Here is a 13736-nt window from a genome sequence, read left to right as displayed (position 1 = left end):
TGTTTTCGTGTTGTGTGTACACAAATTCTACGTACACGATTTATAGTACGAGTAGAAACTATGCTTTGATTTTCAACTTCCAATATCTTTTCTGGTAGGAAAATGAATTTATTTGGTACTTTTGAGAGATCGAAATTAAAAATTCGCAGTACCTATACTTTTTAAGATATTGAGAAAAACGAAAAACAATTAGGGAAATATTAATACGCAAAACTTTTGACAAAATTGATTTTCTTATTTAATATTTTACTAATCATAATAGATACTTGAAAGCTTTGTCAAATGTTTATATAGGTGTTTTCTAAACTCGGTTTAAATGTATTATTGAATCTTTTATGGGCATTGAAATGTTTTGTTTTTTGCTATAAATATTGATAAAAAAAATGTTCATTCAGTCTAAAAGTTTGAAAATATAATACAAGGTTTCTCATAATATGTTATCATACCTATTATATTAAAGTATTAAAGATATATTGGTACGATTTTTTTTATAAGTATTTGATTTCCAAATTAGGACTAGTTCGTTAAAATCGTGAAAATTTGTCAATTATTTTGAATGTGTTTCTAAAATGTATTTTTAGCTAGGAAAGTCTTGAAAATTAATTACAAGATTTTCCAAACGTAGTTTACTATAATATTAATATATTTGTTTTAATTTTGGTTTTCTATTATAGACATTTTAAGTTCAAATTTGTACGAAATTATATATTTAAACGAAGAATCAAATATAAATATGAACTATCCTTTGTTGGTTTTGATATTGCTATAAATATCTATAATATTACTAATATTTTATGTCCAAATGACATAGAAACATATAAACTTATACCTAATTAACAACTAATTATATTTTTATAACTATACATCTATACGTAGGTACCTGTCTACTTATATTATAATAAATACTTATACAATTTTTATTTAATCATTTCCATCATCTAATTAGTAATATATATAGCGATTTATTGGCTTGACAAATGCGATTATTAGTCATAAATTCACTAAGGTTTTTTGTTAAAATGACCTTTTTCTATTTTTAATTTTTTTCAAAATATAGGTGTCTACTTGCATAAATTCATATAATTGTGTCTCGGCAGCTGTTGTAGTACAGCTGACAACAAATATTTTAGTTAGATTATAAATGAGGTACATTCGCAAAAACTTTTCAAAATAATAGTTAAATTTTATAAATAATATAAAAATGATGTATCAATAATTAGCTGTATTAATATGAATAATTCTTGTAGGTAATAGACTCATAGGTATTTTACACAATATGGATTTCTATATTGAAAATTCATTATTTTATAACATTTTAAAATTTTTTTTATGAAAAGTTCACCTTATTGTTTAAAAATAAATGTTTATTCTAAAAAAGGTGACAAAAATGATGACCTATCCTGTACATACTTATTGAGTGAAAATCGTATTATTACGATTATATGGATATAGAATATATGTTTCATGATTTTTTTCAATGGATATCTTGCAGGATTCAGGAAGGCTTAAGAGGGTGACATTTCTCATCGGCTGACATTGAATTGAGTCTCGCAAACACTTTTGGGTTATCGGAGTTGAGTCCGATCAATATTGTTAGGTTGTTCGAGCCTATTATTGATATATATTGATTGCTTACATTGTTTTTAATAATAATAATAATGTTTTAAAAAATATAATATTAATTATGTGTAATATAATAATGTTAATAATTAAATAGTGGCTGGTAAAAATTTAAATGATACAGATTTTAAAAAGTCAAAACTTCAAATTTGCTTATTTATGTATTTGTTTGTCTGCTCCCGTAAAAATTTATCCTTTTCTAATGTTTCTTTACATGGTATTTTTACTTTGCTTTTTAATTTTATATATGTATCAGACTGTATACCCAGAAAAGTGCCCACAAAAATAAAAACATTTGGATGTTCCGAAAGAAAAAAAGCATTTAATTTTAAGTGAATTTTACTGTGTAGGTACTAGATAGTTATGACATGATATTAAAATAATAAATGGGACTCAATTCAATATCACCGTTTTCATCATTGCGCATGATATATAATTACCTATATGGTCGTTCCAACCGAATGTATTTTGTACAAAATATGTTTATCGTTTATATTTATTGTTTAGGATAAACAAAAATTGCGAAGTGGAGTACAATGATGAAGTATCGTCGTCGGAAAAAATACTTCGATGGTTGACAGATCCGTGTCGGTACGACAAAACAGTAGCCCCAGGAAAACTCGTTGCGAACAATCCAATCGTTGTGTCCACTAGGATTCATGTGTATCATTTAACTTCTGTGTACCCGCGAAACCTGGTACGTTATATTTTGACATTTAGAACTTCGGATAATATTATATAGAATTGATTTTGATACATAAAATAATCGATGACACATTTGACATTTCCCGCATTAGGTTAGTAAGTCCAAATTAAACCATAATCTATAATATAGGTAGCGTATACTGAACGTATAGTTGGTGTATAATAAGTATATTACTATATATTTTGAGTAAAAAACCTGCAACGCATTACCTACGGATATATTATATTAGTATAATAATATATTATGCTAAATAAATAAACTTAAGTTCTCTCTTGACTCTTCTAATATTTTATTTTATGATAGTGATTTATGTATGGTATTATGTATTTGTGTATAAATATATAGTATATACGTTCTTAATAATTTCATTAAAAACTACTAGTTTTATTCTACAGGTTTTGTAATTATTGTCAAAAAAATGGTTATACTATATACTTAATAATATTTAACACCTATAGTATACAATAATAATAATAATAATAATAATAAATATATTCATGCTTCAAACTGTGTTAATTAATAGGACTTCAAAGTGAGAATATTGTTACAATTCCGGTGGAGAGATGTCCGATTAGCATTTACAAATTTAGTGCCGATAGACTCTCCTGAAGTGGTGTGCCAAAAAGGAGTATTGGAGCGGATATGGATACCGAACGTGTATATTACCAACGAGAAACATTCGTTGACGGTGGCCGACATGACCGAAGACCTGATGGTCACCGTGTTACCGGACGGAACTGTAATGTTATCGATCAGGTGCGACAGCTATAGCTGTGTTATTGACAATTAATTTTTGATTTAGTATTATATATTATTACGTTTATTGTTAAACACTTGCATTCGGTATTTGTGGTTTACCGTGTTATAGGTTGAAGACATCGGTATTCTGTTGGGTGAAGCTAGGCAGATTTCCATTCGACCGCCAACAGTGTCACTTGATCATGGAAACCTGTAAGAGCATATACAATCACGTGTAACCTGTTTACTGTTATGTTATGACATGCGTATGTCGTACCTCGACACCTTGTACATAACACATTATATTATCTATTATGTTTATAAGCATGTTTAAAACGCAAATGGGACGGGGTAATCATATGATATTATTGTGTTACATTCCACAGACGATTTAATGGTTAGGATTTTATTAGCGATATCGTTCACTGCTTCGGGTCCCATAGCCTATAGGACTTAACTTACCTTCTGAAATATCAGTATTCACGAGCGTAATTGGAATTTCTTTAAAAAAATTTAGTGGTATGCTAAAGTTGTTTAATTTTTTTTACGTCTGTACAAATTGAAAAATTCTAGAATTATCCTAGAATGCTGACCGCAGTTTTCATTTTTTCCAATTTTGATTCTTGTATCAGTTTCCTGGACGTTCTTTCCATAGTTCCATCCTCTCTATAATATTATTTACTGTGTCCTTTCCTATTCTACAATGTGATATAAATGTAATACATATTAAAATAATATTGCGTTGCATAAATGTTAACACGTCTTGTCAATAAAACTCAAATTATGTACCTATTATTAATTTAACAAATTTAATTTTAACCTTTTTATATTTAAAAACTAGATATAATTTATTGCCTTAGCATTGCCTATAGTTTTCTTATGTTTTATATGACGCATGAGCGTATCGTGCATATTAAAATGTACTTATTGTATAGTATCAAGTATGAACCAGTTGTGACAAACTTTTTTGCAGGGAGGTACGACACCACACAATTGGTGCTTAAATGGGAAGTCGAATCGCCAGTCACCGCAGCCCTCAATGATAACTCGTGGGTTCCTTATTTGACAGAATACAAATTGCTGAAAATAATACCACACAGTTCCGAACATTATATCGAACCAATTGCTCTGGATCCAACTTCTAGTAAGTACCTATTTAGGCATTTAGTTATTTTAGTTATACCTATATAGATACGTCATACGTGTAAGTACATCTGTGTTATACATACATGAATTATTTATAGTTCATAGTTTATACTATTATAATATGGGATTTGTGAACGATGCTGTCAAGTACTAACTCCAGTCGAAATTCGTAACTATCTACCTTTCAATTTCTAGAAAAAATTAACCGTTGTAAAATCAACTTGATAGTTGTAAAAATATATTGGCAAATCTAACCAACAAATATAAATACGATTCACCATTTTCTAATCGTACCTAATATTTTGTTGCACATAATGTGCATATCATAAATGTTTGATTTGAGACAAATGAGACAATACCCCGTAAAAATATATAAATCTAGCATTTAAAAAAATCATTTTCACTTCGACATTCCTTCAGTCATAAAACTGATCAAGTGTATTATGTCGAAAGCCAAAACTATACTACATTACAATTGCGTTTTCATTTAGCTGCATAATGTAGACAATGTACCCACTACATTGCACAATACATTATGAATATATGATCCATCATATTATATTATAAAACCTTAATTCCTTTACGTGTACCTAATGTATTTATGTCTATGTAGTACCTATACTCTTATAAAATATAAATGTATTGTATAAGTTAATAGTTAACCACTATTAACCAAGTACACTTGTCTCGTTACAGCTTACCGTTACACGTCGTTGACGTTAACGTTCCTACTGGCCAGGGAGTACGGGTTCTACATCATGGATTACTATATGCCGGGCATATTGTTGGTGACGATTTCGTGGGTGTCGTTTTGGATGGCACCCGACGCGACGCCTGCGCGTGTGGCAATCGGTACGTTTTAATAAAAGAATAAAAAATCCCACAGATTTAATTTGAACGCGCGGTGATCGCGGCAACGGACAAACGCACAAAGCTGAAGGATCCGTTTTCAGAAGCGTACACAGGGGGGAGGAGGGGTATTCGCTCCAAGTGAATTATTTTATGGCACCACCGCCCACCATTGATTTTTTTTTCATCATATCACATAAATAACAGTGATTAATGTTTGGAAGGGTTAATCATTTTAATCAAGGTAAAGCGATAGTATTTGTGTTAAAATGCAAGAATTAAAGACAAAAAACAAACTTTACGTATTCACGTACACCTATAGGCATACCGGATACACTGCTGCAGTGCTGCGTTACAACTGTCAGTGCCAGCAAACAATACATTGTAAACTACCATCACTGTGGCAGTTACGTGTCATGCGTGTTATACGCTGGGCTTATAAATTTATCATGCCTGAAATTGTATTCTGATTTATGTTTACGAAAAAAAAAATAGTTATATATTATATTATAAGTCTATAGATTGTTAGTACTGTATTTTAATACTGACCGCGAACTAGTTGGTCAATGGTGTATGTATTGTAAAGACCTATAAATTAGGTATACAATTATCGCAAGTTATTGCAGGATTTATTAACGAATATTTTTTTTATGTACCTATAGGCTATAAGAGTAAAAAAAGCACACTTATAGAACAGTGGAAAATATTTTTCTTATAACAGCTTAGCCCTCTTCCCTACTCTCATCAGAAAATGACCACGTACGCCACTGTAACCACTGCGTGTTTTAATCTGGTGTTTAATATGTATATGCACTAATGATAATTACGTAACTACGACACCATAACAGTTATATAATATTGCAGGTACAAGCACAATGCTCACATACTTTCAGCTGGGTATTGACACGGGCTCCAAGCTACCCAATGTGTCTTATATTCGATCCAACGACTTGTGGTTTATCGTGTGCACCGCGTTCATATTTCTCTCGTTGGCCGAATTTGCATTTGTCAACACAATATGGCGATACGGGTGAGTGTATGATGTACATCTGTGTGTGAACTGCTGCTACCGAACATAGACTTTTTTAGAGGAGAAGCGAATGTTTTTAAGAAAATTCAAGGTTCAGATGTTGATTAGAGAAAATCAGTATGGAGAGTGACGAGTAATTTTGGCAAAGTACCTAATGATTATCGAAGAGGGCGCTCCGATCTAGAGAACATTTTAAGGAACAAAACTATTTTACTCTGCATTTTACCGAGCTCTATTTTTATTATTATTTTTTAAATTTACATGTGTTTGGTGTTGTATCCTTTGAATTGTTGTGCATAATGACATAGTGTAAGTTATTTCGATTACAAGCAAAATAATTTATTGAGAAATTGTGTTTTCATAATACAAAATATGAAAAACATTGTATAGGTATATAGATACCAACCATCAGGTAGGTACCTATGTTATCATTTCTTCGAAGGCGGATGCAAATATGCGATCTCTACGATCACTTTCAATTGTTCACTTCCACGTCAATCTTCAGTAACAAATGTTTGTAAATTTGCTGTGAAAACCCGTGCTGCATGGTACCTATAGTTAAAAATGATAAAATTGAAAAATATCTAAGCTTATAATTAGGGGTTAAAGCATATAATTTTGTAAGCCGTCGAGCCATAGTTCTACGAACAATCTGTGTGTAGTCCACATCTTCGAAATACAAAAACTGCATTCTATATTGCAAAAATCAATTTCCATATAGTATTCTATATTTTTACACGTGTACCGCGGTGTAGTCGGTAGGTACAAGTTAGGTAATATGCATCATATACATATAAATATTAACATACTTTCACTGTTACACATAAAAGAGTAAAATCATGATTGCATTTTTTCTTTTAATGAATGAAGTGCTGTGCGCACATCTGTAATGTTGTAATACGTACGTGTATCTAATCTTTAGGCGGGTTAGCTGTTGTGTCGATGTAGGATATATACACGCAATACATTGCAGATATGGTACGCTACACTAGATATTATAGCTTGGTAGATTATTGTAAGTACCCATTAATAAAAATAAACATATAAAATATTATTATTAACTATACGGACAAGAAGACATGGAAATTTGGTATCGTTATTCTTTTAGGTGTCACCCCGTCAAGTTGAAAAGCAAATCCAACAAACAAATGTTTAAGTCATCGATCAAAGCGAGCAAAATGTCCAAGGGGATAGTCAATAACGACCAAGCGCAACAAACCATCGCAGCTGGCGGTTTATTTCACGACGGAAGAAGGTCGCAAGGCAATGTAAAGTATAAACCTATCAAAGTATATATATATTTTCTCCCGTGTAAAATAATAAATCCTATAGGTGTATCGTATATGTATATTGTATATATCCAGTATAATAGGTAGGTAGGTCGCGCGAGTTGTTCTTTATTGTTGTCAATTTTGTCGTTGCCACATGGGCACGTGGCTTGTTTTTGTGTACCTACCTACAATATTGTTATAACATTATGCAATCGTGCAACGTCGGAAAGATTTCCAGATGGGTTGTGAGTTTGTGACTCGTGACACACAAGTTTTTTTTATAAATACGCGTGTGTGGAGCCTCTGAATGGAGTTCCATTCTTTACGATTGCAGCTGTACCGTATATAATACATTACCTACGTATAATGGGTAGAACCTCGGAGATATACGTACAGTTGAATAAGTATGATTGTATGATATACTGATATGTATATATAGAATGATTCACTAGAAATGTTCACCCTATTTTTTTCTTTAATAACGCAGTTATTTAAAATATGATTTTTGAAATTTTTGAATATATATTTAGTCCATATTTTAAAATTTTTAAGACTTAGGAGTGTCGTAAGGAAATAGGAACTTTTATTTTTAAAATAAGAACTGCTCTTGCCTACTAAAAATTATCTAATGGATTATTTTTTTGAAATGTCGATGTTTCAAAATTTGATCGAGTAGTTTTTAAGTTTGTGTACTTAAAGGAATATGTCCACGATGACGGATTTGGAAGATGTAGGGGCTATGGTGACTTAAACATTTTAGTATGTACCTAATTCATATTAATCTACCAATATTTAGAATTTATAAAAGTGGTACAAGTATAATTGTATAAATATTATAAATCGAATATTATTACATACATTTTGTAATTTTATACAATCATTTTTTTGGACTTTTATTTTTATAATTAATATTTAAATAATTAAGAAACTATTTGTATGGATTTTGAGTTGTGTTCTAAAATATTATTCATATAATAATTTTCAATAAAAGGAAGGGAGGGGGTTATATTTGAAAAAATAAAAGTTTGTAATAAAAGTTTGCCATAGAAGTACATGACATTTTTTAAGTAGTAAACTGCAGTAGGTATGAAAAAAATCTCATGAATTTGATCTTTAAATGTATTAAAAAATTCCAAATATCAGAATCTAAATAAATTTAAATTTTGATTTTTAGACATTTAATTCAAACGAAAAATGGGATTGAGTAAACTTGGGTCTTGGGTTATCATTCTGTATGTATAATGTATATATTATATACAATACGACGTCATAAAAGTATACTTTGTAGTTGTTACTATAAAATGTGCAAAGATAGTTTTAAAACATCAGATTAAGAATAATTGTACTATAAAAATATTTATTAATTTTATAAAACAAAATGACTAGAAGCCATAACTTATGACTAACTGCTTAAGTTATCTTATGACTCATAAGATAACTTAAAACTCTTTAATGTATTTATGTTAATTTTAATTACCATATTGATTAGTATCCTCTTTAAATTGAAAATTTATTTGGCATTTCTAACATATTTTCTATTTTACAAAAGTTCTGTTGAAATGATGAATTTTTTATTGTGTAGAATATTATACAATAATTTAAAAACATTAATTATCGATGTTATTACTTATTAATTAGTACCTAGGTAAATATAAATATATGAAAATATAATAATATTATAACCCACATAAATACTCATATAGTCATATCAATGGCGTAAATTGGACTAAATTGTTAGAGTTGCAATCAGTTTCTAGGTTGGACAGACTTTGATTTAAAGTTAAGGTAATATTTAACAAAATATCCTTAAGAGGATGTTAGCGCACTGTTTGTTTTTTCTCTCTAGTCCATGCGCAACATAGATAAAACGCATTTACGCAGTTTGAGTAGAACTCGCTTAATTTTGATTCTAGAGTAAATATACCTATTATAAAATTAAATTTTGATAATATTTCTGAGTACAAGACGATGAGTTTTTTCCATTGTTCCCAATACAACGTTAATTTCATAGTTTAGAAATAGCTATAAATTACAACATTTTTAAATAACCTTTAACTTTTCAAAATTTTAATTTTTTTAAAAAAAACTAATCGTCTTGTACTCAGAAATATTGTCAAAATTTAATTTTATAATAGGTATATTTACTCTAAAAACCAAAATTGAGCGAGTTCTACTCAGACTACGTAAATGCGTTTTGTCTATGTTGCGCGTGGGCTAGAGAGAGAAAACAAACGGTGCGCTGACATCCTCTGAAATAGGTATTTAATGATATTAAATTAATATAAATTTAATTCCAATAAATTGTAAATTAATACTAAAGATATGATATGAAATTAATTATTAACTATATTTATCTTTTTCTTGTAGAATGGAGGTTTTCTACAAAAAGGCTAACATTTTTCTCAACATTTGTATTAATATTTTTCTAATAATCAGGTATAACAATTAATACCGAAATAATAAAAAAATATTTACATAAATAAATTTAATTTGCTCAATAATATAATATTACCTTAATAATTAATATAAAAGTTAAATTACAGATCAAAAATAAACTGTTTTATTCGTCAAAATTGTAGTTTTAATATAATATTAGACTCGAGTCGGCCGATCACAATAAATATACATATTGGTATAATAATAGAAAATAATTAATAACAAAACTATAAATAAATGTGAAAAGGATATAATATAATAATAATGCCAGTGCTTCAAAACAAAGTTAAACATTGGTTCTCAAAATATAAATTAGTTAATTTATTATTATATTGATATTTCAATTTTTTGAAAACTGAAATCGTGATTTTTTGGAGTCGCAAAATGATACTCTTGCGACCCTATGATATTTTCAGGGTTGCAAGTGCTACCTCGTGCGACCCCTAGTTTACGCCACTGAGTCGTATATTTACACTCGATTATTGTTGCAACTGCAAGTTACTATACTAATTATGTACATTTTAAAATTGTAAATCCTGCAGTTACAAGATACGAGATACTCGGAAAATTTTAACTTGTTATAAGTTACAGTTCTTCAAATAAATAATGTCAATAATGTCATTGCTAAATATATTTTACATACATTTTACTTGTAGGTTTGAAGGGATAATGAAAAAATATTTTTTGTAAATTATAAGTTATTAAGAAATAACCAAAATTATTTAAAAGTTTATTAACATCGGAATGTATTAAAACTGCTATTCGCTCTTTCCAAAGCCTTCCTTGTCTTTTTTTTAGCCGTACTACTGCCTGCTGATACTGATATTTCATATAGGTAGGTGGGTACCTACAGTTGACGCTCTCAATCTATCTACATATCAACCTCACTCCGTGTTCCAACTTCCCAGTCTATCTAACAATAAGGAACCATCGTCTTTTCTACGTTCTATTAAATTCCACTTCAAATGGTAACAAACTAGCAATATTGTTCTACACACATTACACATTAACATAAAGACAGAATACTCTACAAGTTTAACAAATTATTTTAGTTATTTTGTTAACTTTAATTACTTTACGTTACATGTGTTAGTGATTTTTATCTATATTTCATCGTACACAGTCTGACTGTGTCACTAAGGATGACTATCAACCTACATGTTATAAATTGTACAATTTGTCAAATGCCATATGACGTCAAATAAAATAAATAAAACATTGATTAAAAAATATTACAAAATGTTAAAATGCAATAACTAATATTTATTTGGACGTATATAATTTGAGCATGATATTATATAAATTAAATAAACATACATCAAATTAAAAACTATAATATAAAATTATGTTGACTCGAATAGACGAGTACGAAATACACTTACTCACCAACAGTACACTTATTCGCCAATATTAGAAAATCTTTTAAAATTTATATTGTAAAAAATACATTTACCATTTAAAATAACTGATAGATACTTATTTTTGTAAACTTGTAGTATATACTACTAAAATAAGTAAAAACTAAAAAGAAATACAAAATATAAGTAGATATAGGTACTGTAGGTCTGTAGATAAGTGTTATGAATACTTTTTTCAAGTATTTAAAATACTTTTAGTTTATTAATAAATTAAGGTTAGTAATATTCACACTTAATAAAACTATAATTATTGGAGTGAGCAATAATATTTTTTCAACTAAAGTTTTCGAAAAAAAAAATTATAAATAGTTAAGAATGTTAAGATAATATCAAAAATACTTCATGCTGGAAGTATTTAAAAAAGTATTTGAATACTTTTAACTCAAATACATCACAATACAAGTACTTATAGTATTAGTCATTGTATGAAATAGCACATTAACACATATTATATTTAGATTTGAATGAATATCAAACTTTAAATAGATAAAAGTGATATCGGTATTGACGGTATTTTTTGAAAAACTAACTATCATAATATAAATGTTATTACCTACATAAATAAAATTTATATTCAATTAAAAAAAATTATATATTTTTTGTATCGTTCAATAAATCATTATATTTTTAAATGTTTAACTTTGGATTTTATTTAAAATTATAAATAGTTATATTATAATGTAACTTGTAAACTGCGTACCGAACTGATTACAAGTTACAAATGTAACTAGGTTACGTAACTGTTATACGTCATCACTCATCATGTACCTAGCTGATAACTTGCCAAGCCCAACCCTGTAGGTATATTAATATTGTATATTTGTAGTTTGTACCAACAATTTACAATACAAAGTATATATTATTATTATAGTACCTAAGATGATGGGTGTGACTATGACAGTATTTCAGTTTCCATAAAGATTAAAGATTCCCCGTTAAATGTACATATATATAGAGAGAGAGTTTAAGACTTGATTATAAAGTATATACCTATATACATGTTAACATATTATATGACATTTATTCAATGACTATAATATTATACAATTATAATAATATACTAGTTTAGACTGTTAGAGGCTCTGGTGTTCTGCTATGATTACAACTATATAGTATCTTAGGTACATTTATTATGTACCTTTTTGAGTTGCGTTGCTACACATACAAAAGCTCTCCCGAGGCAAAATAATTTGTCACCCCTAAATTAATAGAATTATAACTATTTGTCGCATAAACAGTCCTATTGTGAGCACCCAAAATACGTTTACGTTTCGAGGCAACTGCCTTTGTTGCGCTAGCGGAAACTATGTCACTGATCAATCTAGCTATTATCTAGCTATTTAGTTTCATAATGTCTATAATGACGCGTGTTTATTTTTAATTATTATTTTTGTTTTTTCGTTTGTCATTCGTTGTCATTTTTTGATAAACAAAAAATGCTCTAATAAATAATTTGAATTATTGGCACATTACAATTTTATATTCATAGACATTTTATGGTTCGACCATACATAGGGAATTGACCTCAATTATGTACCTAGGTATTTTAGACAAAAATTATAAAAATATACGGAGTAAGTATCTACCTAACTATTTTGATGTCTAGCTTCCTCTGATGTACTGTAGTACTATAACTGTCACAAAATAAAACTTCTATCAATGTGAATATAAATTAATTTAAATTGTATTCCGTGGTCTTGAAGCGTTTGTAATAACTTAACCTCCCTACTATTTATATATAAAAATTACGATAGTAAACTTAATAAACAATAATTAATACATATTATATTTAAATGATGGTTAGTAAATTATATTATATTATATTAAGGGTACAACAGAATTGAATGCAGAACTGCCCTACACGATGGAAATGAAAGCGATGGGCAAGGTAAAATTCAAAGTATCTGAAGAATCAGCACGTCAATTGCACGGAGGTTTAACGACTACGGCCCAACAGATTTCCATTTGGATTGACGAGAAGAGTAGAATCGTGTTCCCAGCGTTGTTCATTTTATTTAACGCAGTATATTGGAGCCTACTGTGGGTTTAACGAAATGTTGACGACCTATGGAAATGGTTGTATGGAAACACCTTTATAACGTGAAACGAGAATTTCGAAGGGAAATTCGATGGGACTGTATAGGTATGCCGGTAACCTGCCATCCGCAATATTCTATGAAGGACGAATGTAAAATTTGGTATAGGTACCGTATGCATATATTTTAAAATACTATTACCTTTGTTTAAATGTAAATATAGCTAAATACTAATTAAATCCTTGCCTATGAACTAAACAAAATATTGTGTATACCTATTGTGCTTGTGGATTTTTAATGTCAAGAATATATTTATTACTTTTTTAAACTGTTAACATAAATCATTGATGTTAAACCTGCTCACATATTATTTTGATAAAATAATAAAATATTATTAATGCTCAATTAATAAGTACCTAATAATGAAAACTTTTATTCTTTGTGGTACATCCTTATTAGTCATAGGCCTCTTAAGAAAGTAAATGG

The 13736-nt window shown here is 28.9% G+C and overlaps 1 protein-coding gene across 3 annotated transcripts in view; it reads left to right on the top strand.

The window, feature by feature from the left end:
- Nucleotides 1-13561, top strand: part of LOC113548190 (gamma-aminobutyric acid receptor subunit rho-3-like) — a 15876-nt gene extending 2315 nt beyond the window's left edge. Inside the window, exons 2-9 of one of the 3 annotated variants that reach the window (XM_026948933.1) lie at nucleotides 2128-2317; nucleotides 2850-3082; nucleotides 3195-3277; nucleotides 4038-4208; nucleotides 4907-5062; nucleotides 5924-6089; nucleotides 7198-7357; nucleotides 13043-13561. In XM_026948933.1, coding sequence (XP_026804734.1) covers nucleotides 2128-2317; nucleotides 2850-3082; nucleotides 3195-3277; nucleotides 4038-4208; nucleotides 4907-5062; nucleotides 5924-6089; nucleotides 7198-7357; nucleotides 13043-13264 — 1381 coding nt within the window. In that variant the 3' untranslated portion in view covers nucleotides 13265-13561. Of the gene's footprint in view, nucleotides 1-2127; nucleotides 2318-2849; nucleotides 3083-3194; nucleotides 3278-4037; nucleotides 4209-4906; nucleotides 5063-5923; nucleotides 6090-7197; nucleotides 7363-13042 lie in introns of all 3 variants that reach the window. The other 2 variants (XM_026948934.1, XM_026948935.1) reach the window with 2 other exon arrangements.
- Nucleotides 13562-13736: the final 175 nt, after the last annotated feature.

This window comes from Rhopalosiphum maidis, chromosome 1, assembly GCF_003676215.2.
Source record: "Rhopalosiphum maidis isolate BTI-1 chromosome 1, ASM367621v3, whole genome shotgun sequence".
Taxonomy (NCBI): domain Eukaryota; kingdom Metazoa; phylum Arthropoda; class Insecta; order Hemiptera; family Aphididae; genus Rhopalosiphum; species Rhopalosiphum maidis.
The sequence above is the reverse complement of the archived record's forward strand: the minus strand, read 5'-3'. Positions and strand labels throughout refer to the sequence as shown.